Raw genomic sequence first — 26,379 nt, 5'->3', positions numbered from 1 at the left:
GTGTTTGCTCGTTGCGGGCCTCGATGGTATGATCGTATGATGGGATGGGATTTATGTACTGCGTGGGTTTTTTAATGCTATATATGAATGAAGGATATAATATTGTCATTGATTTGGGGGGTGGCCGTTTCGTTTCTATCTAATTTCGTAGTTGGATTTGGGGTTTGGGAGGGGAAGGATGCGAAGGTTGGTTTGTTTTGGGGTGGGCTTGTTTTACTCGGCCTTCCAGCGCAGGAGAGTGAAGGAGTGCTTGGGGAAGACGTAGGAGCCCGTGGCTTCCCAGGTGCTCTCGGCGACGCCGACCTCCTGCTTGCCGTTCATGTTGCTGACGGCGAGGTTGTCGCCGGTGACGGTGAAGACGGCGACCTGGCCGGTGGGGCCGTCGAGCCGGGTCTCGAGGTCCCGGTCCTCGCTGATGTTGACGACGGCGACGTTGACGTAGCCGTCCTCGCCGAGGGTGGCGCTCACGTCCAGCCAGGGGGTGTCCTTGACGCTGCGCACCCACTTGGGCGAGGTCTCGCCCTCGTAGGTCGCGCTGGCCAGGTGCGTGCTGATGGTCCAGCCGCGCATGTACTTGGAGAAGAGGTACAGCGGCCACCAGGTGGTCTGCTTGGTGATGCCGTCCGGCGAGGTCATCAGCGGCGAGATGACGTTGACGCTCTGCGCGATGCACGCCATGCCGACGTCCTTGCTCTTGCGCACGAACACGTTCAGCCACACGGCCACCGCCAGCGCGTCCGACAGCGTGTACGACTCCTCGGCGCCCTTGCTGCCCTCGGCGCGGATCGGGTCCCAGACGTTCCACTCGTCGAAGCAGATGGTGGGCCGGGGCTGGGACGGCGGCACGTTGTTCTCGATCATGGCGAGGTCGATCAACGAGGAGGTGATCTCGATGGCCCGCTCGCCTGCCAGCGGCGCGGTGACATTGGGGAGGTGGGAGTCCGAGGTCGTGTACAGATGGATACTGTGCATATCGATCAAGGGCACGGCGCTGGTGGAGAGCTCAGAGTGAGCGGGGAGAAGGCAGTGCTTCAAGGTGTAGTGATCCCACGAGGCAAACCCGGTTTGACCACAGAGAATTAGGACAAGGCTGGGGTCGAGGAGCTTGAGAGCTTCAAGTTCGTCCATTATCAGTATCTTCGAATCATCTTGTAGTCATGTTTGAGATGCAAGGAGCTAGCTACCTTTGGCCCATTGGTAGGCTTTGTGGGCGTATGCTTCCTGAGTCATCTGCTCAACCTGCCATGGTCCCCAGACTTCGTTCCCGAGGGCCCAGTATTTCACCTGGATTGATTAGAATGACATATAAAGAATTATAGGCATGGAATATTTGACTTACATTGTATGGTTCCTCACGACCATTCTTCCGGCGAAGGTTGGCATAGTAAGTGTCCCGGGTGCCGTTGCAGTATTCGACCCAAGCAAGTGCTGCATGAATGTGTCAGATTTGAGGCCCTAACCAGAAGGCTAAAAGTTATGGGGGTAGATATACCTTCATCAAGAGTACCTACAGTACGATTAGTAAGGCTTTTCGACAATGAGAGAAGTCAGACACTTACCAGTTCCAAAGTTCAGACAGAGGTAGGGCTCGGTTCCGAGTACTTCACACCACTTCATGAACTCGTCCGTTCCGAATTGGTTGGTCTCTGTTCCCAGCCAGGCCAGTTCGGGTCTAAGCAGGGCAGGCTCGCAGTCAGTACAAAAGGGACGTGCCAGTTGAAGCAATCCAAAGCAGAGACAAGAGTGAAAGCCAAATGAATGAAACGTGATTGAAAGACAGTAGGCACGATAGGAAGGCCAAAAAGTGAAGCATTCAAGGCAGCGACAACACACCTGGACGGCCGGTTCTCTCTGGGGCCAACACCATCGATCCAGTGGTAGGTTGCCATAAAGTTGCCACCGGGGTAGCGGACGACAGGGATGTTTAGGTCCTTCAGGGCCTCGATCACATCTGTTCTGAAACCATTCTCGTCCGACAGCTTGTTCCCCGGGTCGTAGATGCCCCCGTAGATGCATCGACCCATATGCCTTTTCGGAGGTGTTAGCCGCACTATTTCACTGGGGCTGTAACCAATCCGGGAGCTTACTCTGTGAAGCCCGCATAGATGTTGGGGTTGATCTTGGAAATGCGCCTTGTTGGATGGATGGAAATACTAGGCGCATCCTGGTCGTTAAGCTTCGTGAAGGTGGTCATGGCGGCAAAGGGAAAATAGCAGGAAAGAGAAGGTTGAGAATCGCGAGATCCGATTGGTATGAAAACAAGAGAAAATGTACCCAAGGGACTATAAGCAGGACTCTTCCTTTGCCCGAAACACACTCACTCAATGTATTGTTGTTGACCATGGCAGAGAGAGCCCGGCAACTAATATTAATGTGCTGAAGCAATGGGGAGCGGGCAGGATGAATCGGGCAAATCCCCTGCGGGGTTGATCCGGAGTTGTACCGAACTCAGCAGAGGGCAGGCCAGCAAGGATGCATGATGGGAATGCAAGCGAGAGGTTTCGACGCCGTTGGCTTGGAGGATGAAGCCGAGGCAACGCCACGGCTAAATTCCGTCAATCAGCATGCGCCTCTGGAGTGGAAGTTGATGTACTGCCATCCCGCTTTCTACAAGCGTTGCTTGGCTACACCAGACCACACATGGCGATAGGTCGTGCATGGCATGTTAATTCGATTGTCTCCGCAGGTGCTATGAGTCTTGCGTCTCGAGCAGGCTGGACTTGGGCCAGCAAGTAGAAAAAAAAATGCCCTGTCTCGGTAGAATCCCCAAAGCGTCGTGTCTGCCGACTGATGCATCATAATGAATCCTCCACCGGTCTTTGCGTGAACTGGGAAAAGTCACGATGTCATGAGCATGTTCCGATGGAGGAGGCGAGTTCGGAAAACCCTAATGCCCCAGATTCTGGGCCTACACGTGGGTTGCGTGGCTGTCATCCCCAGATGTTCATAAAAGCCCACAGGACCCTGAACCTGGGGGTGGAATCTCCGCATTTTTTGTCTGTGATCTTCCTTAGCGAATGATCAAATCCACTGGATCCACTGTGTTCATTGCGGATTCCCACCCTTCAACATGCGTCTCTCTCCGGCATGGTACCAGGTAAGTCCTGAGGAAGATCCAACGTATGGCTAAGCGCCGGGTTTTTAACGTCCTTGCTCTCACCAGTTCCTGGTTGGTGTCTTCGCCTCTCTCGGCTCGTTCCTTTATGGATGTATGTATAGACGACATCCCTGTACCATTCAGTCGCTTGATCGGAACTGATGTGCATGGTTATAGACGATCTGGGTGTGATTGCCGAGGTCATCGCCAGTGGATCTTTCATCGCCAAGTTTGAAGCCGATAGCACTCAACAGTGAGTTCTACCACGGCCAGAATTAGGCGTATGCCACTGACAGTCTTCCAGAGGTCTCGTTGTTTCCATGTTCACTGCGGGTGCTTTCTGCGGTGCAGCATTTGCAGGTCCTACTGGTGATAAGCTGGGTCGACGATGGACCATCACGATCGGTTGTATCATCTTCTGCCTTGGCGGAGGTCTTCAGACAGGAGCTCAGACTATCGCGTACTTGTACAGCGGAAGATTCTTTGCTGGTCTCGGGTATGTTAACACCGCAAGGATCCAAGTAAAGTCTGGAGCGATTGTAGAGCATTTACTGATTTTGTCCTGGTCTGCAGAGTCGGTTTCCTTACCATGATTATCCCCTTGTACCAAGCGGAGATCTGTCATCCCAACATCCGTGGGCGAGTCACAGCCCTTCAACAATTCATGCTCGGTGTTGGCTCCCTCTGTGCTGCTTGGATTTCGTATGGCACATACATCGGCTTCTCTGACACCAACGATGCTCAATGGCAATTGCCCCTGGGTCTGCAGATCGCACCGGCAGTGTGTCTGGGCCTTCTCATCATGTTCTTCCCTGAGGTAAGAACCTTCCACCTCTGGTCGACTGTTAGTAATCAAGCACAACTCACTAACAAAACTCCAGTCTCCTCGTTGGCTCATTGACCATGGTAAAAATGAGCTGGGTCTGAAAACCCTGGCCCAACTCCACGCTCATGGTAACGAAGATGACGCGTGGGTGCGTGCGGAATACCAGCAGATTCAGGAAAGCATCAAGTTCGAACATGAGAACGAAGCCAAGTCCTACGCGGAACTCTTCACGTCCCGCTCTTCCTTCCGTCGTCTTTTCCTCTGCTGTGCTATCCAGGCGTCTGTCCAGATGACCGGTGTATCTGCGATCCAGTGAGTCCATCCAGCACTGCGCAATCGGGGACGCAGAGTGTAGAACTAACCAGTCGCAATTTGGCAGGTACTACTCCGTGACTATCTATGAGCAGATTGGCATTTCGGGCGACGAGACGCTGCGCTATCAGGCCATCAACTCGATCATCGCCCTGATCGCCCAGTTCCTTTGCATTCTGTACATCGATCGGTTCGGTCGTCGTTGGACTCTGATCGGTGGCAACCTGGGCAACTGCGTCACCTTCATCGTCGCGTGTGCGCTGCTGGCCAAATTCCCGCCGGAGGTCAACAACACGGGCGCGCACTGGGGCTTCATCATCATGACCTGGCTGTATAACTTCTCTTTCTCCTGTACCTGCGGTCCCCTGTCGTGGATCATCCCGGCCGAGGTGTTCGACACCCGGACCCGTTCGAAGGGTGTGTCGCTGGCTTGCATGGTCTCCTACGCCTTCAACACCATGATCGGCCAGGTCACCCCGATCGCCATGGAGAGCGTGCGCTACAGGTACTACTACCTCTTCATCATCTGCAACTTCACGAACGCGATCTTCTTCTGGCTGCTTCTTCCCGAGACGAAGAAGCTCCCCCTTGAGGAGATGAACTACCTCTTCTCCAACTCGCCCTGGATCGTGGTGGGCACTCGCAAGGAGGACTATGTCTCCCACGACTTGGAGCGCCGTGTTGAAGAGCAGGAGGAGAAGAGAGGTGCCTTTGCCACGCACGCTGAGACTGAAGCGTAAACCTTGCTTCCTTTGGTGCAGTCGGTCGGGGTGTTGTGTCTTTGCTTCCGGCAAGTCTTGCACCCCAGCGTGGAGACATGAGAGGACAATAAGAGTCCTATAGTAAGACAGGGAGCCTTTGACCTCCTGAGTAATAGTCAGCGTGTTGCAGTATGTAGTGACTTCAATAATACCCCGTGATATTCTCACCGAGATCGTGGATTGGAAGGCGTACTGATTAAGATGATGGGTTCTTGCAGTGTGTAAAGAGTCATGTTTTTATCTTGGGAAGTCACATGGTCGTCTCCCAAGATTTCATGCTTTACCGAAAATACCTGACTTTATGACTCCTAGTGAGGGGGAAATCAACATGGATGCGCTATATAAGATTGATAGAATTTGTAGATCGAGCATCGAGCTAATTATGAATGAGCTCGTCATCCGAGCTCCAGTACATTGGCTGTACTGCAATGACGAGGACTCATTAACATGCGCAAGGCTCCCAGCATATCGATATATGAATGCGACATGTATTCTACAGAATGATGAGCTATGCTTCCGTATTTCACGCCTGCTATTGCGTAAGGACGGCCTCACTAGTCAATGATGGATTTAGCCCGCTTCATCTGGGCAAAAGCCTTACAATCTTCACAGCTTTGCTAACAAGACTACCAGGCGATCGTGCAAAGTATGTCTTTTTCCAGGATATTATATCGTGAGAGGGCATTTGTCCTTTGACTCTTGAAGCTATAATCTTCTGACGATGCTCTGTAGCAGAATTTCTTGATTTTCAATTAGACATCACCTGCTATGCGGGTAAATGCAAGCCATGGCAAGCATCACGAAACTATTAGGGGGGAGTGTCGAGTCGTATAGGCTATACAGATAGCCATGATATTCACCCAGAGAACATCGAGTTTATTCCGAGTCTGAACTGTAACCTGCCAGGCCGAGAGACAGTGACGATGAATTTGCAGCTGGCTTCTGGGCTGGCGAGTTCGTGCTCGGACTCTTTCCCACGGGTTCCCCGGGGCTGACAGCACTTTCCGCAGCACTCAGGGGCTTTTGCGTTTCGGTGAGTTTGTGAGTTGATTGAGACTTTGGCAGTGATTCATCCGCCCGAGGCTCTTTGGAGGTAGTTGGGGGTGCCTGCTCGCCTTTAGGGCTTCCTGCGGAGTCGCCACTCAAAGACTTGCGTTTTTTCCCGGGGAAAAGAAGGTCCTTGCTCTTCTCGCGTCGTCGTTTCCGCGCAGGCAGTTTCCAATCCTCTCCCTCCGCTGCCGGAACCACGTCGGCAGCTGTATCTTCGAGAAGGGTCTTTTCTGCCTCTTCCCGCTGGCGACGGAACAACTCTAGACCTTCGGCAGTCTCCTTCTTCACGGCGGCCTCTTTCGCTCGCGTCGACTCCAATATCGAGTCCAGGAATTCAACCTCATCTTCGTCCAGCGATCGGAATTGGTTCTTCAGCTTGATCTTCTCTTCGAAGGCTTCTTGCTTGGCCACTACACAGACGAAGATAGATCATCCTAACATGTCAATCCAGGGAGTTCGAAAGCACGACGTGGACCTCGCCGAGCGAGTGTCGTGATCATGATCTAACTCACTCTTGTTCTGCTGCAGTACTTCAAACAGACTCTTCCCTCCATCCTGTTTTCCCAACTCTGCTTTGCGCCTGCGTTCCTCCTCGAGCTCCTGCTGCACTCGGTGCCATTCATCATTGCGCTCGACGGGCTCTTGATCTGTCCCTGCGGATACAAATCCGGACGACATTCTGGAAGGGTTGTAAGGTAATTAAAGTATCGACCCTCGCGGCAAGGGTGTTTCGGCTTCTCCGCGGGGATGGAAAATGTTTTTCGAGGTTCAAGGGAGGCAGTGTGGCTTGACCATAGGCTATCTCCTTGTTGCTGGCCGTAATGACTGAGCGCCTTGCTACTGAGTAACTGTGAGTTTCAGACGATGTCCAGTCAATCGACAAATCACTTTGCTTGCGCCAACGAGTCACCGTTGGATTGTGATCTTCTCCGGCTTCAACCGCGTTCTGGAGAGGGAGCCACAGTGGACGGGCAGAATCAAGCGGTGAGGCGTGGAAATCTGATGTTGATTGGACCTTTCAAACGCGGAGCCCCACCAAAGCGGAGCAAACGAGTTTAGGCAAAATCCCGCAGGTGCATGGCTGCGCGGCGGGCAGCCTCGATGCCGAACCGATTCTCGGTGGTTGGACCGGAAATAATTAATAATGTTGATTTTACACGAGACCAAGGTCTGCATACGAGTAGATATGCTTTCTACTTTGTGGATGGTACCGATTTCAATCTACCTACGCTCGGCTAGTTCTTTTGAGATTCCAGGTTTGACATTCTACGGAGTAGAACTCGGTTAAATGGTTATGTCCGGTTTACTGTGTACTGTACCACAGAACTGGCAAGCTAATCTCCGGATAGTAGTACAGGTAAAAAGTAAACTTGTTTCAATTGAAGTATTGAAGTATGTGGCACGGTAAACTGACTGCCTGACTTTGTAGTATGGATGCTTGGGACCCTCATGCTGAGCGGCTAATTGCATGCGATAACGAATTGGTTTAGTTATCGGTTTCAGATTGCAATTAGAAATGACCGGCAGACACAAGGCCCTGGGAGCCCGTCGATGAATTGACCCCACCAGTATTGAACGGGCCCCGCGACCCCCGATTGACTATCGTCATCGTTCCGCGCATAGCGTGCTGGATGGACCTGCCCTGCCTCTTCATCATTATCGTCTATCGGCTCTCAGAGTGAGCGGGCACTCAGCCCCTCCCCTCCTCCCCAAGCCTATAAAGTCAACCTGCCTCCATCTGTGGGGACGGCCTCTCCTTGTTTCTCTTTCTTCCTTCCTTCAATTCTTCCCTCCTCTAAACATTTGAATCGGTTGCATTGTTTCTTTCCCCGAGTACCATCCACCAAAAGTAACAATGTCGAACCTCGAGCACACCAAGTAAGCTAGCTCCCCTCGGGGAAATTCCATCGACGTTGACTTACACTTTGGCCTCATAGGAAAACTTACACCCTTAACACGGGTGATAAGATCCCCGCTGTTGGCTTGGGCACATGGCAGAGCGGTCCTAACCAGGTCAGAGAGGCCGTCAAGAATGCCCTTCTGAAGGGTTACCGCCATATCGACACGTAAGTGGAGTATTGTGATTGATTTAAGATCCGTGTTTGACCCTCATACTAATGGTTTTCGGCGGTGATAGTGCCCTCGCCTACGGCAACGAGGCTGAGGTCGGTCAGGGTATCAAGGACTCTGGGGTCCCTCGCGAGGAGATCTGGATCACGACCAAGCTCAACAATACCTGGCACCACCGCGTCGCCGAGGGCATTGACTCTTCTCTCAAGAGCCTGGGCGTGGACTACGTCGACCTTTACCTTGTTCACTGGCCTTGCGCGACCGACCCCAACGACACCTCGAAGCATCTTCCCGACTGGGACTTCATCAAGACCTGGTACGAAGCTATCACCCCTGTAGACCCGGCATTAGCGAGTGGGTACTGACTAGTGCGGAATCTTAGGCAAGAGATGCAGAAGCTGCCCGCCACCGGCAAGGTCCGTAACATCGGCGTTTCCAACTTCGGCATCAAGAACCTGGAGAAGCTTCTGAACGACCCCAGCACCAAGATCGTCCCCGCTGTCAACCAAATTGAGTTGCACCCCAACAACCCCTCCCCCAAGTTGGTCGCCTACAACACCTCGAAGGGCATTCACTCCACCGGTTACTCTTGCCTCGGCTCAACGAACTCTCCTCTCTACAAAGATCAGACCCTGTTGGACCTTGCCGAGAAGAAGGGCAAGACCCCCCAGCAGGTCCTGCTGGTATGGGGCTTGAACAAGGGCTGGAGTGTCATTCCCAAGTCGGTCAGCAAGGAGCGCATCGACGCCAACTTCGAGCTCGACGGCTGGGACCTGACTGAGGAGGAGGTCAACCAGCTGGACAACTTGAAGGATCGTTTCAAGGTTTGCGGAGACAGCTGGCTCCCTGTCAAGGTGTTCTTCGGAGATGACGAATGACTGACCGACATGACGCGAGGCGAAAGAAGTTCTAAAATCTAAATCCAATGTATATAAGTTCGGTCAAATGCTTGAAGCCATAGAAGCATGATAGCTTGCCGGTAATAGAATAAATTGATCGTTTTTGAACATTTCCGCTAAGATTATCTTAATTGTCCCTCTAAGTGTTGTCTGAGCGCGCAGCATTGTTCGATGTGAAAGGCGATGTTTACATTGGATTGAGAGGACGTTTGCGGGGTAAAGGCGGGGCCGAAGCGATTCGGGTGCGCTTTCCTACACTGTGGTGGTGATAACTGCATTTCGTTGTCCGGCCCGGCTGTTTGAGGATAAGAGTAGAATTATCAAAGCCCGAACGATCAACATCACACAATTAGACCAAACAGTTGCAGGTTGGTGTTTGGTCGCCACATCATCATCGAACCACTCCCCTTCGGGGCACGTGGTTCCGGATCACATGCAGCACCGCCACTCGGCATCATGGATCCGCCGTCCCCTCGCCGTGTCACATCATCCATCCCCCGGACCCGTCTTCCTCTTATCTCCTTTCTTCCTTCAATCATCAGGAGATGGTTAATCCATCATCTACTCGCTCATAACTTTATCCATTGTTTCAGTCAGGATGCCGCCTTCTAACGGGCACCTGCTGCTCCCCAAGGTCTGGAGAGCAGCCAGGTGAGTCATTTGCCACATAGTTCTTGCTTCCAGCGTACCCTAATACTAATGCTCCCCTAATTAGGTCTGCCTACGAGAAGGCCTGTAAAACATTAAGGTCAAAGTTTCCCGACCAAATCCCTCAGGGTTCGCTCCGTCTTCAACCTGAATACATTAGGGTTGCTCACAGACAACCTATCAATCGAGCGGCTGCCATCCGTCAAGCCCGGAGTCGCCAATTCTCGACTCGTGCGGCGGGATCCTATGTCTCATATCTCCGTAGTGGTCTTCAAGCAGACCGTACTGCGACAGCGAAGGTATCTTCTGTCGCCTCCAATATTAGCCGGTTGACAACCCGTGCTCCTTTCGCATCCGCTCTCCGCCCGAACTTGACCGGTGGTACGTTGGGCCGCACGGCCGGAGGTTATACAATTGGCGCCGGCCGCATTGGCGGTGCACGATATTTCTCACATGGCCCGGCTGCACCGGCTCAGGTCATTAACAATGTGTCAATGGGTGTGCGTGCGTTCTTCCTCTCAGGGCAGAAGGCTCGATTTGATGGGGTCGATCCTATCACCGGGAACAAGCGGTACAAGGCCGTCAGCAAGCTTCAGGATGAAGCTGAGCGCAAGATGACTGGCATTCCTCGCACGGCCCCTGGGTCCTTCACCGACTTCCAGATCTCTCCTACCATCACTGCCTTCGGCCTGCAGAAGAATTTGGCTGCCACCAGCACTTGCGATGATCAGACGCTGAACTCGGAGGGCCTCCTGGATTTGCTGTCTGCCGACTTTGCCCGGACCCTCAAGGATCTGGCTGTCGTCCTGAACGATCTCAAGCGTTTGAAATCTCTAGGCGACTTGCCCGTCATACTCCACGACCGGTCTACGATTAGAGTACGGTTTCCGGGTTGCGATGCTGAAACTGTTGAGAGGCTTTGTGACGAAGCAGGTATTCAACGAGGCAAAATCATGCAAGATGAGGATTTCAACACTCGTACGGGTGCCGATCTTGCTCTCCTGTTCCCATTTGCGCCTAGCGTCCCAGCGTCTCCGCAGGTCGATGAATACTTCTACAAACCTCAGTTCATGAAGTCCCAGGCGCCCGAAGAAGTCGATTGGCATGCCATGATGTCTCCCGAGCAAATCAGCGACGCGTCGTCTAGTGTGCACAAACAGTCTTCCAACCAGATAAGCTTTGAGGATGTAACCATATTTGCCAAAAATCCCTGGGCGTCGCCCTTGTCGGGGTATTCCAGCATTAACGTCAGCGAGCTCGGAGACCACGCCTACTTCCCCGAGGCCCTAAGCAGTGGGATTCCTGTTACCGCCTCCGAATACGAAGGCTCGGACGGAATTCGCAAGTTCATTGCTGAGTGCGATACGGCTGCGCGATACTGAAGCACATGCCAAACTGTACAGCTTTACACAGTCATTTCTCGTTTCCTTGCGTGTTTTCCTTGCGTTCTTTAAACAAGTACTTAGGTGAATCACGAGTATGCTTGGGCAATTCAGATTTACCAGCCATCTATCTGATGCGCTCATATCTAACATATATACCACTATTGTCATTTCGAGTTCAATTAACTCTTGAATGTTTCCAAATTTCATCTCATTTAATGCATTTCACCTCCCACGTATTGTTAGTGATGCTTCGCATGACTCTCTAAGCCAGGTATTTGTGTCGCGAGGCTACATCGATCAATAGTCTGAGCCGACGGCGACGACCTTTTGGAGAGGACTTCGTCCCTTGGCACAGGCATACCCGCGCTGCTTTTGTCGATATCAAGTCTCTGCTTTGATTTGTAGCCAAAAGTCCCCGCGCTTCGGGATATTGCCATGCGGATCGGCAATTCTCAATAGCTATGTCAACCTGCAATTCTCTGACAAGCTGCTTCTATTACTCGAGATGTAGATAATATCGCTTGGGAGATCGGAATCTCATATTGTAAGCTAGCAACTAATACTGTGACAACCACTGAAGCGATTATATAACCAGACAGCCTACTACATGATCGGTTTTCCGGCCAGTATCAACACAGTCTGATACATAAAGAGTCACCTGGTGAAGAGTGGGATGTTGGAAAGCGATGGACAGAGCAGCAAGGCGGTCAGTTAGCGTCTGTCAAAAAGCCCACCGCCAACCCCGCGCTAAGCTGGAAGGAGGGCGATCCGATCCACTGATAACAGTCCATCCACATGGAGATTCACACACTGCAACTATCCTGACCTGGAAGCTCATTCATTTACTTTACTACTTCCCGCATTCCGCCGTCTCTCCTAAAAGCTCCCGAATATTACATGACTCTATAGGAAAAGACACACTCGGTACTGTTCTGGGGACTCTCCTGTGCTGGAGGTGTTCGACCGGGTCTCAAGCAATTGCTACCGGTCTGAGCAAAGAAATCACATAATATCTTCCGATCGCACCCCTCTCGATTTGCCGTCACACAGACACGATGGAGGACTTCAACAGTGAAACTGACAGCGACTACACCAGCTACTGGAGAGATTGGGTAAGGCGCCCCTCCCCCCACCACACCTGCCCCCCTCTCGTCGACGTGAGCGAAGTGGACGGCGGCTCGATGCTGGTGAATGAGTGCGACTTGACAGTTACACCTGGGGACGTCATCATGACCGGAATTGCGAATGAAGTTGCGACGGCAACTTCTTGAAAGTTGCTGAGGGGCCGCTTTTCTCAGTCAATTCTGTCTTCGCTGTCCCCGGGAAGGCCTCCAGATACCTCGGATATATCGATCTCAACCCGAGATCTTGTCTTGTTGCCTCTCTGCTCCTGCATCGAACCCTGTCCATTCGTTTTTCAGAGCCCAAACCCTTCCGCGCCAACAACGTCTTGATTGCTGAGAGCCCGTAACTGACTACTTCTGGAAAGTTTATCTCCTCTCGTGGCAATGAATACTTTTGCGAAATCGACGAGGATTACCTCACGGATCGCTTTAACTTGACCGGCCTGAACACCGAGGTCGCATACTACCAGTACGCCTTGGACCTAGTGACGGATGTCTTCGATCTCGACGCAGACGACGACCTCCGCGAGCAGATTGAGAAGTCAGCACGCCACCTTTACGGCCTGGTCCATGCGAGATACATTGTCACCACTCGCGGGCTTGCCAAGATGGTAAGACGCTGAAGTTGCGAAGCCACCGCCGTCTCTAATCACCGGAAAATAGGTCGATAAACTAAAGCGCGGCGATTTCGGCAAATGTCCCCGAGTCATGTGCGAGGGCCACCCCCTCTTGCCGATGGGCCAGCACGACACGCCCAATATCAGCACGGTCCGTCTTTACTGCGCCAAGTGCGAGGACGTCTATCACCCGAAGTCGTCTCGCCACGCCTCCATCGACGGAGCCTACTTCGGCACCTCTTTCCACAGCATGCTTTTCCAGGTGTATCCTGCGCTGATGCCGGAGAAGAGCATTCGTCGCTATGAGCCGCGCGTGTTCGGATTCAAGGTGCACGCCAGCGCTGCCTTGGCTCGCTGGCAGGATCAGTATCGCGAAGACATGAAGACGACTCTTCGCGATGTTGGAGTAGAGGTCAAATACATAGAAGACGACAGCGAAGATGATCTGGAAGACGACGATGATGAGGCGATCTCGGACACCAAAGAAGAGGAGAAGGTTATCGGTGACGCTGCTTCGGGCCGCATGGATCTCGGCAATTAAAGCATAGCAGCGCCTCTTCTCTCTCTTCGTCTCTTCATCCCGTCTGGTTTGCACAGTTTTTCCCGCCCTTGAGAATGGAGTTATTTTCTTCCATTATCATATATTTCAATTGCATTACATCCTTTCTTCGCAACCACCCACATGCATCTCAAGGGTTGGTCCCTTTTCCTCTTTCTCCCCCCATCCCCTCCCCCTCTTATATCGTCCCTTGCTTTAATGTCTTTTGAAAAATCGCAGGAGTGTGACGGAGGGGGTGGGTTCCTCAACAAATTATATCTCATCTGCTTTGCATTTATGATTATGAAATCACACTGGTGGCGTTGGAAGTCTTCCGGAGATGGCGGGTCTGTTTCTTATCTTCTTCTGATGTGAACTAGTTTCTCTTTCCCGGCCGACAGGCTTTCAGGATATACATTTCGATCTGGCTTGGTTGAATCTCACCTGGCTTCTTCTAGTCCGTCCGTCTCTTGACGAAAGACTCTATAAAGGACTGCATTGTTCTCCAACGGAGTTCATTCATCTTGTGTAAATGTACAGTCCGTAGCGAACGCCAACGTGTAAAAAAAAGGCAGGCCGTCAATGCATTTTCACGTGAGTCTATAAGTCGTGTATGAAGCTCCGTATATACAGTACAATAAACCATTCTCAAATGTCTCTCTCTTTCACTCCTGCAACTCCAGCAGCTTGTCCAGCGTGAAGGCAATGGCCCGCGCCAGCTCGATCCCCTTGTCCCAACAGTCGTCATGCGCCCCCTTGATGGGAAGCAGTTCGACCTTCCTCCTGCTGCTGCTGCCGCCTTGAGACGAAGAAGACGCCGTCGCCTCAACCCAAGGCTTCAAAGCCTCGCTCATTACCTCGTGCTGGCGCGCATTGACCAGCTCATCCTCCGGCGAATGCGCCAGCACCGCCAACCGGCCGGCCGTCCACCCACCCACCACACCATTCCGCTCATCCCTCACCGCCGCCGGCGACACGGCATCCCACAGCGCCTCCTCTTCTCCAAACGCCCCCTCAATGATCTGCTGGTACGCCGCGATCTGCACATGATCATCCCGCAACGCCCGCAGATCATAGATGCCCGCCGTCCCCAAAATCGCCTGGGGCCCCATCGCCACCGACCCGCCGCCGAGCCCGAGCCCGAGCCCGAGCCCGATCCCTCCACTCCCGCCTACCGCACCATCCCTACCATGCCCATCACCATGCCCATCCCCATCCACCAGCCCATTATTGGAAGTGGTGGTCTGGTTACCGCGGAACGAGCCCATAACCGACTGAAACGCCAGCGTGGCGCCGCAGCTGTGCCCGACGAGGATGTAGCGGTCCCCGAAGCCGTACTTGCGCTGCAGGAAGGCCAGCGCGGCCTGCACGTCGGCGATGTGGTCCGGGTGGCGCGCGGCGCGGTATTCCGTGGGGGTGGTGCTGTTGCGGTCCTGCGGGTGGGCCGGGTGCGGGCTCAGGCGGTAGTTGATGGAGGCGAAGCCGGCGAGGTGGGCGTGCGTCGTCGAGGCGTAGGGCTCCGAGGCCGCGAGGATGGAGACCGCCGGCGTCAGGTAGTTCAGGGCCGCTTGCGTGGGGTCGCGCCAGGCGCCGCCGTGGATGCAGCTGGTTCACATTATTGTGAGTGAGTGAGTGAGGGAGGGTGTTTGGATGTTGGGTTCTTTGCGGTGGGTAGGGTGGAAGGAATGGGAAGGTGTGTATATTGAGGTAGGTTGGTTCGGGGGGGGGGGGCATGGAAGGGGGGAACATACATCACCCAGTAGCCTTTGTCGGGGAGAGCCGATAAGGTGGTCACTGTCACGGTTTGGAGGACATGGTTGGTCCCATAGGAAAAGGTTTCAGGGATCATTGGATCAATGACTGGGGGTATAGCGGTGATAGACATTGAAAGGAAGGGGTTTAGGATGAGATGATTGGGAGGGGACCGGAGTAAGAAAAGAGAAATTGGGTTATCAGTTCACAGGAGTCATGATGATGGAATGGAAGAAGCCCAGTGCTGCTGTTGAGTTTCTGGTTAGCGTGGCGTCCGGTTTGTCTGTGGAGCAATGGCCGCGCTTATCGCGAACCCAACATGATACTTTCACTAAAACATTCTGTTGATGCCTTATAGTCCTGAATCAGTGGATGTCAGGCCAGTAGGTAATGAAGACCTTCGACCATCCAAGATTGAGTGAAGAGACAGAGAGAGAGACTCATGTGGTCACTCCACCTGCACGCCCGCGGCCGCAAAAGATATTGCCCGTTTGGGCAGCGGCGCTGACTGCTCCTATGGGGCTTGGCACACTAATCCCAATTAGGGGTTAGGCGGTGGGAGCAAATGCTGAATTCCATCCACACAAACCATCGCCGCCATTCAACCCATCGTCGCCGTCTATACACGTATACTCTGGGCTGCTGCATTCAAAATGGCGGAGTAAGTGCTTCTTGGATTTCTCAAGTATTGACCCAAGGATGAAACTAATGTTAAACCCTACAGGAAAGAAGTTCCTCTCACGGCCGTCAAGGTCGAGGCCTTGGTATGCACCACCACCACCCTGAAAATCTTCCTCACCACCCTACCCCCCCGCTTTAGACAGCCCGGTCGGTCATGATGCTGACGGTTCTCGCCATTAGGTGGTGATGAAAATCATCAAGCACGGCTCGCAATCTTTCCCCACGACTGCGACCGGTTCGATTGTTGGTATGGATGTCAACGGCACCCTGGAGATCACCAACTCGTTCCCTTTCCCCGTCGTTGAGATGCCCGCCGAGTCGCACTTCGACAACGCCGCCCCCAACCCGGCCGCCGCTGCTCCCCGTGCGAAGGCCAACGCCGTCTACCAGGCCGAGATGGTCCGGATGCTTCGCGAGGTCAACGTTGACGCCCAGAACGTCGGATGGTACACCAGCGCCAACATGGGCAACTTTGTCAACATGAACGTGATCGAAAACCAGTTCTTTTACCAGAAGGAGATGAACGAGCGTACAGTCGCCTTGGTGCACGATGTCAGCCGTAGCGCCCAGGGAAGCCTGAGCCTGCGTGCCTTCCGCCTGTCTCCCAAGTTCATGACTGCTTTCAAGGAGAACAAGTTCACCTCCGAGGAGTAAGTTCTAGCTGATGCCTTGGAAGTTTAAGCTGCGTCGCTAACATCCACCAGGCTCCAAAAGTCCAACCTCAGATACCAGGACATCTTCGTCGAACTTCCCGTTGAGATCCACAACTCCCACCTGATCACCTCTTTCGTCCACCAGCTTCAGTCCCCCATCCAGTCCGCCCCCACGGATCTCCCCGCCTCTTTGTCTGCTCTGGAGTCTGGACCCTTCGCCAAGTCCTCCGTGCTGGCCCCCAACTTCGACAACCTCTCCCTCAGCATCGATCCTTTCTTGGAGAAGAACTGCGACCTTCTGCTCGACAGCATCGAGGTCCACCACACCGAGACCAACAACTTCCAGTACTACCAGCGCTCGCTTGCCCGTGAGCAGGCCAAGATCACCGCCTGGCAAAACAAGCGCAAGACCGAGAACGCCAACCGTGCGACTCTCAAGCAGCCCCTCCTCCCCGAGGACGAGTGGCAGCGGCTGTTCAAGCTCCCTCAGGAGCCCAGCCGTCTGGACAGCATGCTGAACAGCCGCCAGGTCGAGCAGTACGCCCGCCAGGTGGACAGCTTCGTTGCCTCCACGACGGGCAAGATGTTCGCTGTCAAGGGTAACCTTCTGCCGGGAGAGACCGCCAAATAGAGTTGAGGACTTCTAGAGGAAGCGCGAAGAAGACGAAGATGAAGAAGAAGAAGGGCCAAACTGATATGATCTGTCTCACACTGTGGGGATTCTGGAAATCGCATGCATGACCTTACGGCGTAGGGAGGGAAAATTCTGTATCTGACTGTTAATATGTCTCCTGGTTGTTTCTTAATTCCAGTGACGAATAGAGTTACGGGATATGACTTTTGGGGGAGAATTCGCTTTCAATCTATATAGGTTTTTTGTTTGTTGTTTACCGATGTTTCCCCATCCCCTCCCCCTGTTTCGCCTTTGGTGAGAGCGTCTCTGCATGTTTCCCCAGGTTGACTGCTTCGGGAATGGCGCTGCCCTAATTGCTGTGTTAGGGTACGATGTGTCCACGTGACGTGGCATTGATGACCTCATCGTTTGATACCTTTGCTGCCGATAACGATTAGATAAGGATTGATACAATCATTACAATGACGATTGCTATTCCAGTGATTCTCAATGCTCACGAGTAGATTATCTTGGATCCATACAGAATAGATTCAATTCATGCATACACAATGCCCAACACCAACTCCGACATCTGGCTCGTATGTCAATCCCAGCAGCGCAGCAGCAATGCCCTCCCAAACCGCCTCATCCTACCTGCGCGTACCATCATCGCACCCCATACCCCATGAGTATCCCATAGCCTATGACTACAGTACTAACCATGAGGGAAAAAAAAAAACAACAGTCCGGCGCCTTCGCCGTCGTCATCACCGATTTCATGGTCTACCCCTTCGACACCCTCAAGACGCGCCTGCAATCCCCCGACTACGCCACCGTCTACAAGGACGCGACGACCGGCCAGATCAAGCGCGGCGTGCTGTTCAAGGGCCTCTACCAGGGCGTCGGCAGCGTCGTCCTCGCCACGATTCCAGCCTGTAGGTCTGCCCTTGCCTGTCCTGTCCCCTCAACATAAGCCCCGGGCAACCCATCTCTCTGATCTCGCATCCCCAAACTAAGAGAATCCCCCCGAAAAAGCAGGAGCATTCTTCACCACCTACGAAGCAAGCAAACAAGCCCTCACGCACCTCTTCACCAAAACCACCACCACCACCAACCAGACCCAATCCCAGACACAAAAGACCACCACCCTCCCAACACCCCTCCTCCACTCCCTCGCCTCCTGCACCGCCGAAGCAGTCTCCTGCTTCATCCTCACGCCAGCGGAGGTGCTGAAGCAGAACGCCCAGATCGTCACCAGCACCAGCACCAGCACCAGCACCAGCACCAGCACCAGCACCAGCACCGGCGCCGCAAAGCCCAAAAACCTAACCCTCACCATCCTCCACCGCTTCCGGCACCGACCCTGGAAACTCTGGAGCGGATACACGGCACTCCTCGGCCGCAACCTCCCGTTCACGGGGATCCAGTTCCCGATCTTCGAGTTCGTCAGGGGCAAAGTGGTGGCGTATCGGGCGGGGACGCACCCGGAACACGACGTGAACGGTGGAATCGTCGAACGGGTCTGCGTGACGGGCGTCGCGGGGAGTGTGGCGGGGACGGTGTCCTCGGTGGTGACGACGCCGATTGATGTGGTCAAGACGCGGATGATGTTGGCGGCTACGGAGACGGCGGAACCACAAAAGAGGGCCGGGGCGTGGGCGGTGGGGAGGGAGGTTTATGGGAAGGAAGGGGTGAAGGGGTTGTTTCGGGGCGGGGCGTTGCGGGCGTTCTGGACGGCGATCTCGTTTGGGATCTATTTGAGCATGTATGAGGGGGGCAAGGTTTATTTGGGGAGTAGGCGGGGGGAGCGAGAGAGGGAGAAGCAAAAGGCAAGAGATGATGAGGAAGGGGCGCCGTTGTAGGCTTTCTTGGGCTAGATGCTCGGGTTGGATTTGGGGGTATGCAAGAATAGAGAGAGCCTAAAGTAATACTCCAATTGCTACGGAGTACCAGGTGCAAGCATATAGGAAATGTGCCTCAAGTATGCCAATCACTGGCAAGCAAAAAATAAAAATCATTCTCATGGTAGTCGTACATCATATAATCCAAGCGCATCATCTAAATCATTTTCTTTCACTTCGGATACAAAGTCACATGCCAAAGACACATAATCATTCATCAAACATCCAGGATATCTTCCAGGTTCGGCCTCATTGCACTGTCGTTTCATCGTTGAATTCATAAAAGGGCCCCGACTCGCAGATTGTAATAGTGCGACAAGCCTGTTGGAACTGCATGCGTCACCTCATCATCCCAGATTGGTCAATTTGCGGAACCAATTGGGCATTCTCCCATTGCTAACCGGGGGCGGCGCGTAGCGGTCTTCATAGCGGCCTTCATACGGCGACCGCATCCCCCGCGCACGCTCGTAGTCTCCACTCCCGGAACTCCGCTCGGAGCGTCGCACCTCGCGTTTCCGGGAACGGAGCTCGTCGATCTCCTGGTCCGTCAGCCCGGGGTATCTGGCTCGCCGACGAGCCCGGCGGCGCAGTTCACGGCGCGCCTCTTCGTCCGACGAGATCGAGCCGCCGTTTGCGGCCCCTTCGGGTCCTCCGGGCATATCTAGCACCGTAGTCATCACGGGTGGGGGTTCCGGCGGATCATCCGCCTGTGAGTCGATCCAGGACGAAGTCTTATCCTTGCGGCCTCCGGACATCATTGGCCGGAATCTCTCCGCATCGAGAGGAGGCGCCCTGGACTTCCGACGCCTGGACCGCTCGCCGTCGGCAAGTCGCTCCGGGTGGTGATGATAGTGGTGAGGTGGGGGAGGGGCAGCCTGATCGGCATCCATCATGCCACCGAAGTAGAACTCTCGGGCAGCCCGATCGTCGACGGGCATGGACCGGCGCTTAGATCTGCCAGACTCCTGGGTGGGGTCATACATTTCTGCCTCTCGCTGCCTCCTGCGCTCGCGGCGCTGCGCAGCCCTAGCTTCGGCGGCCTCACGGGCCTCTTCCTCTTCTCTGGCACGCCGCTCCCGCTCCTCACGGGCAGCCCGGCGAGCTCTTCGCTCCTCCCGTCGTCGTTCGGCCTCCCTTTCCTCCTCCTCACGCAGCTGCCGCTCCTGCATCTCGCGTTCCCGTGCCATTTCTCTTTCTTTGCGCCGAGCGCGCCTCTCTTCGGCCTCCCGCCATTCGCTCTCGCGAAGCTGATCAGATGCGGCTTGCCGCGCAGCTCGTCGGGCTCGGCGTGCCGCCCTCCTTGCTTCCGCTTCTTCTGCATCCGTTTCGGGGAATGCCTCTACCGGCGGAGCATCGGTGAGGAACCCCTCACCGTCCATATCCGGCATATCATGTCGTCTCCGTCTGCTCTCGTGTCTTATGCGACGAGACTCGCCGCGCTCTGGTTCAGTCATATATCTGGCATCTTCATCCCCGTAAGAGCGAGACTTGTGACGCTCTGGCATCTCGGGGCGGGCCGTTCTCCGTAAAGATCCGATAAGCCCCTTGAGACCACCCGGACCGGGCTCTGGCTTTCTTGGAGCCGTGTTTGACCGTCTGAGACGTCGTTCCCGCGGAGGTTCCACAAATGCAATATCATCCGGCCCAGATACGACTTCTGGACCCTCTTGCTGTAGCTCGTCGAGCATGGCCCTGTCATCCAACTCGTCATGTCGAGACCGCGACTGCGTAAAACCGAAGCAGTTAGCCGAAGCTCATGGTCCATCAATTCTAACTTTCTTACCTTGTGTCGAGAGCGTCTGTCGGAATGCCGCGATCCTCTTGAACCACCCTCTCGGGGTGCAGAAGCATCGAGATCATCTCTGTCCACCATGACGATATCATCCTCGTCAATCGCATACGGATCAGGCACAGCTACAGGGCCATAATTAGTAAATCAGCAGCGCGAAGCCATTGGGAGGCATTAATACCTGATCGCCTGCGAGATGCATGAGGTCTCTCTCGTCTTGAAGAACCGTTCGTACCCATCGTTCTGGCAGCTTTATCCGGCATGTCTCGGTGGTTGTCTGGTGGCGGCGTGGGCAATTTAGTATCCTTCACATCATCGCTCATCTCTACGGAGGGGCGTCTTGATATCGGCCTTGGAGCTTGGGCTCCAGACTTCTTCGTGGACTTCTTCCGAGACGGAGGGGGCATCCCCAGGATAAAGTGGGAGAATGTCATACCTCGGCTATGTCGGGCTTCTCTGCGTCGATCCCGGTCGGAAGTAGATGACTTTTCGACCTCATTCTCACCTTCCCGGGATTTAGGGTGTCTGGTTGACCTCGTCCGCACCATCAGTGGTGGGGAATGCTCTCCCCGATGCCTAGACTCTTTCTGGGGCGTTTTCTTAGAAGGGGCGCCAGCCCAGAACCCCCACGAGGCAGGACCGGGGGTGCGCTCCACACGGGTGCGCTCCTTTCTGGGCATCTTGTCAGGTTGGCTTTCGATAGGCTCCGGAGGGGGCGTTGGAGGTCCACCGTGACCTACATCAACCGGCGGACGATCTGCCGGAAGTACAGCCTGTTCTAGGCTGGATACCTTCTTGCTCTTCTTCTTTGGCTTCTCAAATTCTGGAGCAGGCGCCTCATCGAGCTTCGGTATAATGTCGCGTTCTTGTTGAATATCAGCCACTGGTTCGGGCTCTTCCAGAACGGGGACAGGGGCGTCTTCCACGACTGGAGCAAGGACAGGCTCCGGCTCTAGCTCAATGACCTTCTTCTTCTTTTTCTTCTTCTCAGTTTTGGAAAAGGGCACCGGAAGAGGCTCAGGCTCGGGTTCAGGCTCTATTACGGGCTCTGGCTCCGGTACTGGGGCTGGGGCGGGTTCAGGTTCAGGTTCAGGCTCCGCGACTGGCTCCGGAATGGGCTCAGGAACAAGAACAGGCTCAGGCTCTACTTCGATCACCTTTGCCTTCTTCTTCTCTTTCTTCTTGGCCTTCTTTGACAACACCACTGGCTCTGGTACTGGTTCCGGTTCCAGCTGTACGGGTTCAGGAATAGGCTCTGGCGCAGGTTCAGGCTCAGGTTCAGGCTCAAGCCCCTGAACGGGGGGTTCCGGAACAGGGGGTGGGGGAATATCGTCGTACTCGTCGTCAAACGCGTCGGGAAAGCTTCCAGGGACCAGATCACGCGAAGACTTTCTCGGTCGATATGGCTCAGGCTCAATATCAACAATGAGCTCTTCCTGGGGAAGCTCAACAACTTCCTCTGGTGGAGGCAGCACGACTTCCTTTGCCTTAGACTTCCCCGCTTTCTCTTTCAATTTATCCTTCCTCGCTTGCTCAAGAGACTTGATGCGCTCAGCGACGGACAACTTGGCTGATGACTTGGTCTTGGAGGTGACAACAGGAGTCTTTGTTGGCGGGGCGGCTTGTTCCTCGACAACTGGTGGCATTGGCGCTTCGGGCGCTTCTGGCGCTTCTGGCATCTGGGGTGCATCGCCAATGTCGATTAGTAAGTCGTCGTCAGCGGGCTTGCTCTCCAGTTCAGGCTCCGGCTCCGGCTCCTGCATAATCTCTATGGGCTTGGCTTTCTCAGCTGACTTCTTTTTCGTCGCCTTCGGTTTACCCATCGTTGCTGCTCCAAGAGTGGCCCAGAACCCCATCGAAGCCTTTGGTGTCTCCTCTATCCCAAATCCCTTGCTAGTACTCTTGGGAGGCTTGACATCATATTCATCCCAGAGAGGCTCCTCGGGCACGTGCTCTGTAGGCACATATCCTTCTGGCTCATGTGTGAATCCTAGAGAAGGTGGAGTCGGTGCGGGGGGAGGTGGCTCCGCTGCAATCTTGCTACCTTTCTTCTTTTTCTTGTCTTTCCCAGTACTCCAGATACCCCAGCTCGCTTCGTCATAGACTTGTTCAGCTTGTATGGGTGCAGGCGCAGGTTCATCGATGGTCTCTGGTACAGGTTCGGGTAGCGGCTCGGGCTCGGGTTCCACAACAGGTTCGGGTTTAGGTTCAGGTTCTGGCTCGGGTTCATGAACAGGCTCAGGCGCGGGCTCAGGAACCGTTTCTGGCTCCAGGGCAGGTTCTTCATGCTTAGCAGGTGGAGGTGGTGGCCAATCAAAATCCTTGCCAGGAATTGGAAGCCCTTTCTTAACTAACTGCTTCTCTCTCTTTTTCCGTTCCTTGGAGTTCAAATTTTCCCAGTTGTCGTACAGAGGGTTGTCTGGAATAGCTGGAGTTTCTGGTTCGGGCTCGGGCTCGGGCTCGGGTTCGGGTTCAGCAACTGGCTCTGGTTCTGGCTCGGGGACGGGCTCAGGGACGGGCTCAATCTCAGGTTCCGGATCTGGCTCTACAGGCTCAGGTACGGGCTCAGGTTCAGGTTCTTGCACGGGCTCAGGCTCAGGTTCCGGCTCGGGCTCGGGCTCAGGCTCAGCGGGTTGAGGAGGAGGCCATTCGAAATCTTTGCCAGGGATTGGAAGCCCTTTCTTGACCAACTGCTTCTCTCTCTTCTTCCGATCCTTGGAATTCAAGTTTTCCCAATTATTGTAGAGAGGATTATCCGGTATGGCTGGAGGCGCGGGCGCGGGCTCGGGCTCGGGCTCGAGGACTGGCTCTGGCTCTGGCTCTGGTTCAGGCTCAGGCACTGATTCTTGCTCAGGTTCAGGTGCCGGCGCTGGTGCCGGCTCTGGCTCGGGCTCGGGCTCGGCAGCCTTGCCCTTCTTCTTTTTCTTGTCCTTCTTGGACAATCCCCAGGCGACCCAATCATCATCTTCTTCTTTCTTTTCTTCGACGGGCTCAGGTTCGGGCTCAGCCGGCGGCTCTGGAGCTGGTTCCTCGACAACTGCCTCCTCCACGACGGGCTCTTCGAGGATGGCATTTTTCTTGGCCTTCTTATCCTTCTTCTTGGAGGTAGAAGTCCAGGCATTCCAGTCGTCCTCAGGGGGAGCAGTCTCAGCCGCTGCCGGTGGTTCAGGCGCAGGAGACTCCGCAGGTACAGTTTCTTCAAGCAGAGCATCTTTCTTCTTCTTCTTTTTGTCCTTCTTCGAAAGTTGTGCTCCCCAGCCCCAGTCGTCGTCGTCGGCTATCTCTGGAAGTTTCTCTGGCTGCGCCTGCGGCTCGGGTTCTGGCGTAGGTTCTGGCTCCTGAACTGGCTCAGATTCAAGGTCTTTGGGAAGGTCTTCCTCCGCGTCTTTCTTCTTTTTCTTCTTGTCCTTCTTGCCCATGGTAAAACCACCCCAGATGTCATCCTCGGGCTTGGTCTCTTTTTCGCCACTGATGGCATTATCGGTGCCAACAGGTTCGTCGATGCCTCCAAACCCAAATCCCACGCTTGTAGTCTTCGCAGCAAACGACCAAGGATTGTTGTCTGCTTTGCCTTTATCGGGTGTCGCACCGTTTGCGCCATTCAAAGTGTCCAGACCCCATTTGTTACCTGTGCCCCACCCCTTGTCCCAGCCACCGAAGCTGAAACCGACATCTCCGGTTGGAGGAGGCAGACCTAAATCCAACTGCGGCACGTTCTCACCTAGGCTCACCTCCTGAAACCCATTCGTTGGAGGCGGGGGAGGCATCTCGGGCACAGCCTCGGGAACAGCCTCGGCGCCCTACAGATTCGGTCAGACTGGATGCAATGGTTGTTTCCAAAATGGGGATAAATTGCTCAACATACCTTGCCTTTCTTTTTCTTCTTCTTGCTACTTGCAGTGGTAAAACCAGCCCAGCTGTCATCGTTTGCACCGTCGGCATCGTCCGCCCAGCTGAGGTTGTTGGCGGCTGCAGCTTCTTCGGCAGCTTTCTTCTCCTCCTCCTCTTTTGCTCTTTTCTCTTCCTCTTCCTTGGCTAGTCTCTCTTCCTCCTCCCTGGCTAGTCGCTCCTCTTCTTCCTTGGCCGCTTTTTCCTCCTCCTCCTTCTTCAGTCGCTCTTCTTCCTCCTGCTTCTTCTTCTTTTTCTTGCTCTTTGTGGTGGTCGTAGCCCACGCGTCCCAGTCATTGTCGTCTTCGTTGTTCCCGCCATCTCCACCGTCTCCACCGTCGCCGCCGTCGCCACCTCCGCCGTTGCCGTCATCCCCTCCGTTGCTTCCCTCACCAGCATCACCGCCCCCGTCGTTGCCATTATTATCGCCGTTCTGGTCGTCACCACTCCCCTGATCCTGCTTGTCTCCACCCTCATCCGGCGGTGGGCTTTTCTTACGTTGTGGCTGTGGCGGGTTTTTTTTCTTCTTCTTTGCGTGTTCTCGAACACCCTGGATCTTGTCAAAGTCGATAAGTCGAGACGAGGACTTATCCTTATTTGAGCTCGACGCGATTTGCGCTGGTGCCGAGTCATCGGACAGATCTTTCCGATGGGCGAACGGAGCTAGAGTGGAGTAGTCCGGGGGGAGATCGGTTACAGCTTCGTCGTATGAAGGCGGGGGGTCCTCGTAACACTTATTATCGGGCACCTGGAGATCGACTTCATCAAGCGCTGTGCTTTTCAACACGTAGAAAGACTTCTCGGTGGACTCTGATAGACTCTTCTAGTATGACATTCATAGTTAGCCTTTTTGCGCTGAATGTTGACAGTGTATCTGACGGGATAATCAGCTAGCTCAAGCCAAGAGGGTTTGGTCATACCTTGCCATCGCTCGTCGCAATGGCTCTATTGCAACTGCCGGGTGCAGCGATCTCTCGTACCACTGAGGCGACAGACGCCGCCTTTTGATCATGATGATCCCCGCATGGTCTCACGCAGCTCTTCTTCTCTGCCCGGCATGTCGGCCAACACTCGATCTGAGTACGGGAATCACCCCATTTCGACTCTGCGAATTGGCCTTGGTCGAGCATGCGCACGGTCTCCATGCTGGTAAGAGAGAGATGTAGCGCATGAGTCTTGAAGGGCGATCGGCCTGCTCCTCTTGAAGAGGCAGTTATCTCCCGACACCGCAGGCTGGAAACACGGAATCTATACCTAGTTTCCGCGTCGGGATCGGGTATCAGGTGGCAGAATGATCCAGAATATAGGGAGTGCGCGTAACAATGGACACCAGATGAAAGGGCTTAGAGAACCGAGAAAGCCTCCCCTTGATATAATTAACAAGCGGCCAGCGCAATCGCAGCCACAGCACGCGCAAATTCAGAGGGCCAAAAACGTCACGCTGACGGAGAACTGCAGCCAAAGAGAAGGGGGTGTAGTGGGCCTGCAAGCCTAAGGGAATACAAAAGACAAAAAGATCAGCGAACACGAAAAAGGTATATGTTGGAATATGCGAGGAGAGCGCTCGAGAATGATGACGGCAAAGGTTCAGTAGAAAGGGAGAGTAGGGATGCGGAGGCAGGCCATCGAGTCGATGGACCACAAGGCGGTGGACTGGGAGAAACCGAAGAAGAAAGAGAGCGCAATTCTGCTCAATCAAGATCTGGATCCTTCGCCAGACGATGATTGGGGATTGGCGGGGATGCGATGCGAAAGCTAGCTCTGGAATGTAAGCT

At 54.3% G+C, this 26,379-nt stretch overlaps 10 protein-coding genes across 10 annotated transcripts; 6 read left to right on the top strand and 4 right to left on the bottom strand.

Annotated features, from left to right (window-relative positions):
• Nucleotides 1-146: 146 nt before the first annotated feature.
• On the bottom strand, nucleotides 147-2,265 carry BO66DRAFT_386539 (alpha-N-arabinofuranosidase). Its single transcript, XM_025646192.1, has 7 exons — nucleotides 2,088-2,265; nucleotides 1,834-2,028; nucleotides 1,560-1,672; nucleotides 1,497-1,507; nucleotides 1,340-1,432; nucleotides 1,185-1,284; nucleotides 147-1,112 (listed from the first exon to the last, which is right to left on the bottom strand). The coding sequence occupies exons 1-7, from the start codon at nucleotides 2,192-2,194 to the stop codon at nucleotides 214-216; spliced, it is 1,518 nt and encodes a 505-aa protein (XP_025497772.1). The 5' UTR covers nucleotides 2,195-2,265; the 3' UTR covers nucleotides 147-213.
• An 805-nt stretch (nucleotides 2,266-3,070) lies between these two features.
• On the top strand, nucleotides 3,071-5,162 carry BO66DRAFT_476195 (sugar porter family MFS transporter; the record flags this gene model as incomplete). The annotated part of the gene is made up of 7 exons (XM_025653304.1): nucleotides 3,071-3,097; nucleotides 3,164-3,209; nucleotides 3,275-3,350; nucleotides 3,402-3,593; nucleotides 3,671-3,914; nucleotides 3,979-4,235; nucleotides 4,303-5,162. 7 exons carry the CDS (start codon nucleotides 3,071-3,073, stop codon nucleotides 4,973-4,975), a joined length of 1,515 nt encoding a protein of 504 aa, XP_025497771.1. The 3' UTR covers nucleotides 4,976-5,162.
• A 513-nt stretch (nucleotides 5,163-5,675) lies between these two features.
• BO66DRAFT_396570 (uncharacterized protein) lies at nucleotides 5,676-6,952 on the bottom strand. The gene is made up of 2 exons (XM_025648507.1): nucleotides 6,559-6,952; nucleotides 5,676-6,456 (listed from the first exon to the last, which is right to left on the bottom strand). Coding segments are annotated over exons 1-2 (585 nt in total). The 5' UTR covers nucleotides 6,560-6,952; the 3' UTR covers nucleotides 5,676-5,872.
• On the top strand, nucleotides 6,911-9,481 carry gcy1 (putative glycerol dehydrogenase Gcy1; the record flags this gene model as incomplete). The annotated part of the gene is made up of 4 exons (XM_025650175.1): nucleotides 6,911-6,957; nucleotides 7,984-8,112; nucleotides 8,184-8,432; nucleotides 8,499-9,481. 4 exons carry the CDS (start codon nucleotides 6,911-6,913, stop codon nucleotides 8,992-8,994), a joined length of 921 nt encoding a protein of 306 aa, XP_025497769.1. The 3' UTR covers nucleotides 8,995-9,481.
• A 39-nt stretch (nucleotides 9,482-9,520) lies between these two features.
• Nucleotides 9,521-11,453, top strand: BO66DRAFT_476192 (uncharacterized protein). The gene is made up of 2 exons (XM_025653303.1): nucleotides 9,521-9,666; nucleotides 9,731-11,453. The coding sequence occupies exons 1-2, from the start codon at nucleotides 9,614-9,616 to the stop codon at nucleotides 11,043-11,045; spliced, it is 1,368 nt and encodes a 455-aa protein (XP_025497768.1). The 5' UTR covers nucleotides 9,521-9,613; the 3' UTR covers nucleotides 11,046-11,453.
• A 362-nt stretch (nucleotides 11,454-11,815) lies between these two features.
• On the top strand, nucleotides 11,816-13,821 carry BO66DRAFT_396565 (casein kinase II subunit beta family protein). Its single transcript, XM_025648506.1, has 3 exons — nucleotides 11,816-12,160; nucleotides 12,538-12,783; nucleotides 12,836-13,821. Exons 1-3 carry the CDS (start codon nucleotides 12,104-12,106, stop codon nucleotides 13,328-13,330), a joined length of 798 nt encoding a protein of 265 aa, XP_025497767.1. The 5' UTR covers nucleotides 11,816-12,103; the 3' UTR covers nucleotides 13,331-13,821.
• An 80-nt stretch (nucleotides 13,822-13,901) lies between these two features.
• On the bottom strand, nucleotides 13,902-15,515 carry BO66DRAFT_396563 (arylformamidase). Its single transcript, XM_025648505.1, has 2 exons — nucleotides 15,079-15,515; nucleotides 13,902-14,932 (listed from the first exon to the last, which is right to left on the bottom strand). Exons 1-2 carry the CDS (start codon nucleotides 15,210-15,212, stop codon nucleotides 13,993-13,995), a joined length of 1,074 nt encoding a protein of 357 aa, XP_025497766.1. The 5' UTR covers nucleotides 15,213-15,515; the 3' UTR covers nucleotides 13,902-13,992.
• A 175-nt stretch (nucleotides 15,516-15,690) lies between these two features.
• On the top strand, nucleotides 15,691-17,501 carry BO66DRAFT_386518 (putative eukaryotic translation initiation factor 3 subunit EifCh). Its single transcript, XM_025646191.1, has 4 exons — nucleotides 15,691-15,740; nucleotides 15,804-15,843; nucleotides 15,941-16,410; nucleotides 16,465-17,501. The coding sequence occupies exons 1-4, from the start codon at nucleotides 15,733-15,735 to the stop codon at nucleotides 17,042-17,044; spliced, it is 1,098 nt and encodes a 365-aa protein (XP_025497765.1). The 5' UTR covers nucleotides 15,691-15,732; the 3' UTR covers nucleotides 17,045-17,501.
• Nucleotides 17,502-17,595: 94 nt separating this feature from the next.
• Nucleotides 17,596-18,888, top strand: BO66DRAFT_386513 (putative mitochondrial carrier protein; the record flags this gene model as incomplete). Its single annotated transcript, XM_025646190.1, has 3 exons — nucleotides 17,596-17,625; nucleotides 17,772-17,961; nucleotides 18,062-18,888. 3 exons carry the CDS (start codon nucleotides 17,596-17,598, stop codon nucleotides 18,886-18,888), a joined length of 1,047 nt encoding a protein of 348 aa, XP_025497764.1.
• Nucleotides 18,889-19,242: 354 nt separating this feature from the next.
• Nucleotides 19,243-25,946, bottom strand: BO66DRAFT_257079 (uncharacterized protein). The gene is made up of 5 exons (XM_025643013.1): nucleotides 25,525-25,946; nucleotides 24,582-25,427; nucleotides 20,898-24,516; nucleotides 20,711-20,841; nucleotides 19,243-20,651 (listed from the first exon to the last, which is right to left on the bottom strand). Exons 1-5 carry the CDS (start codon nucleotides 25,747-25,749, stop codon nucleotides 19,275-19,277), a joined length of 6,198 nt encoding a protein of 2,065 aa, XP_025497763.1. The 5' UTR covers nucleotides 25,750-25,946; the 3' UTR covers nucleotides 19,243-19,274.
• Between the last annotated feature and the right edge of the window lie 433 nt (nucleotides 25,947-26,379).

This window comes from Aspergillus aculeatinus (genome assembly GCF_003184765.1).
Source record: "Aspergillus aculeatinus CBS 121060 unplaced genomic scaffold BO66scaffold_94, whole genome shotgun sequence".
NCBI classification, from domain to species: Eukaryota; Fungi; Ascomycota; class Eurotiomycetes; order Eurotiales; family Aspergillaceae; genus Aspergillus; species Aspergillus aculeatinus.
The sequence above is the reverse complement of the archived record's forward strand: the minus strand, read 5'-3'. Positions and strand labels throughout refer to the sequence as shown.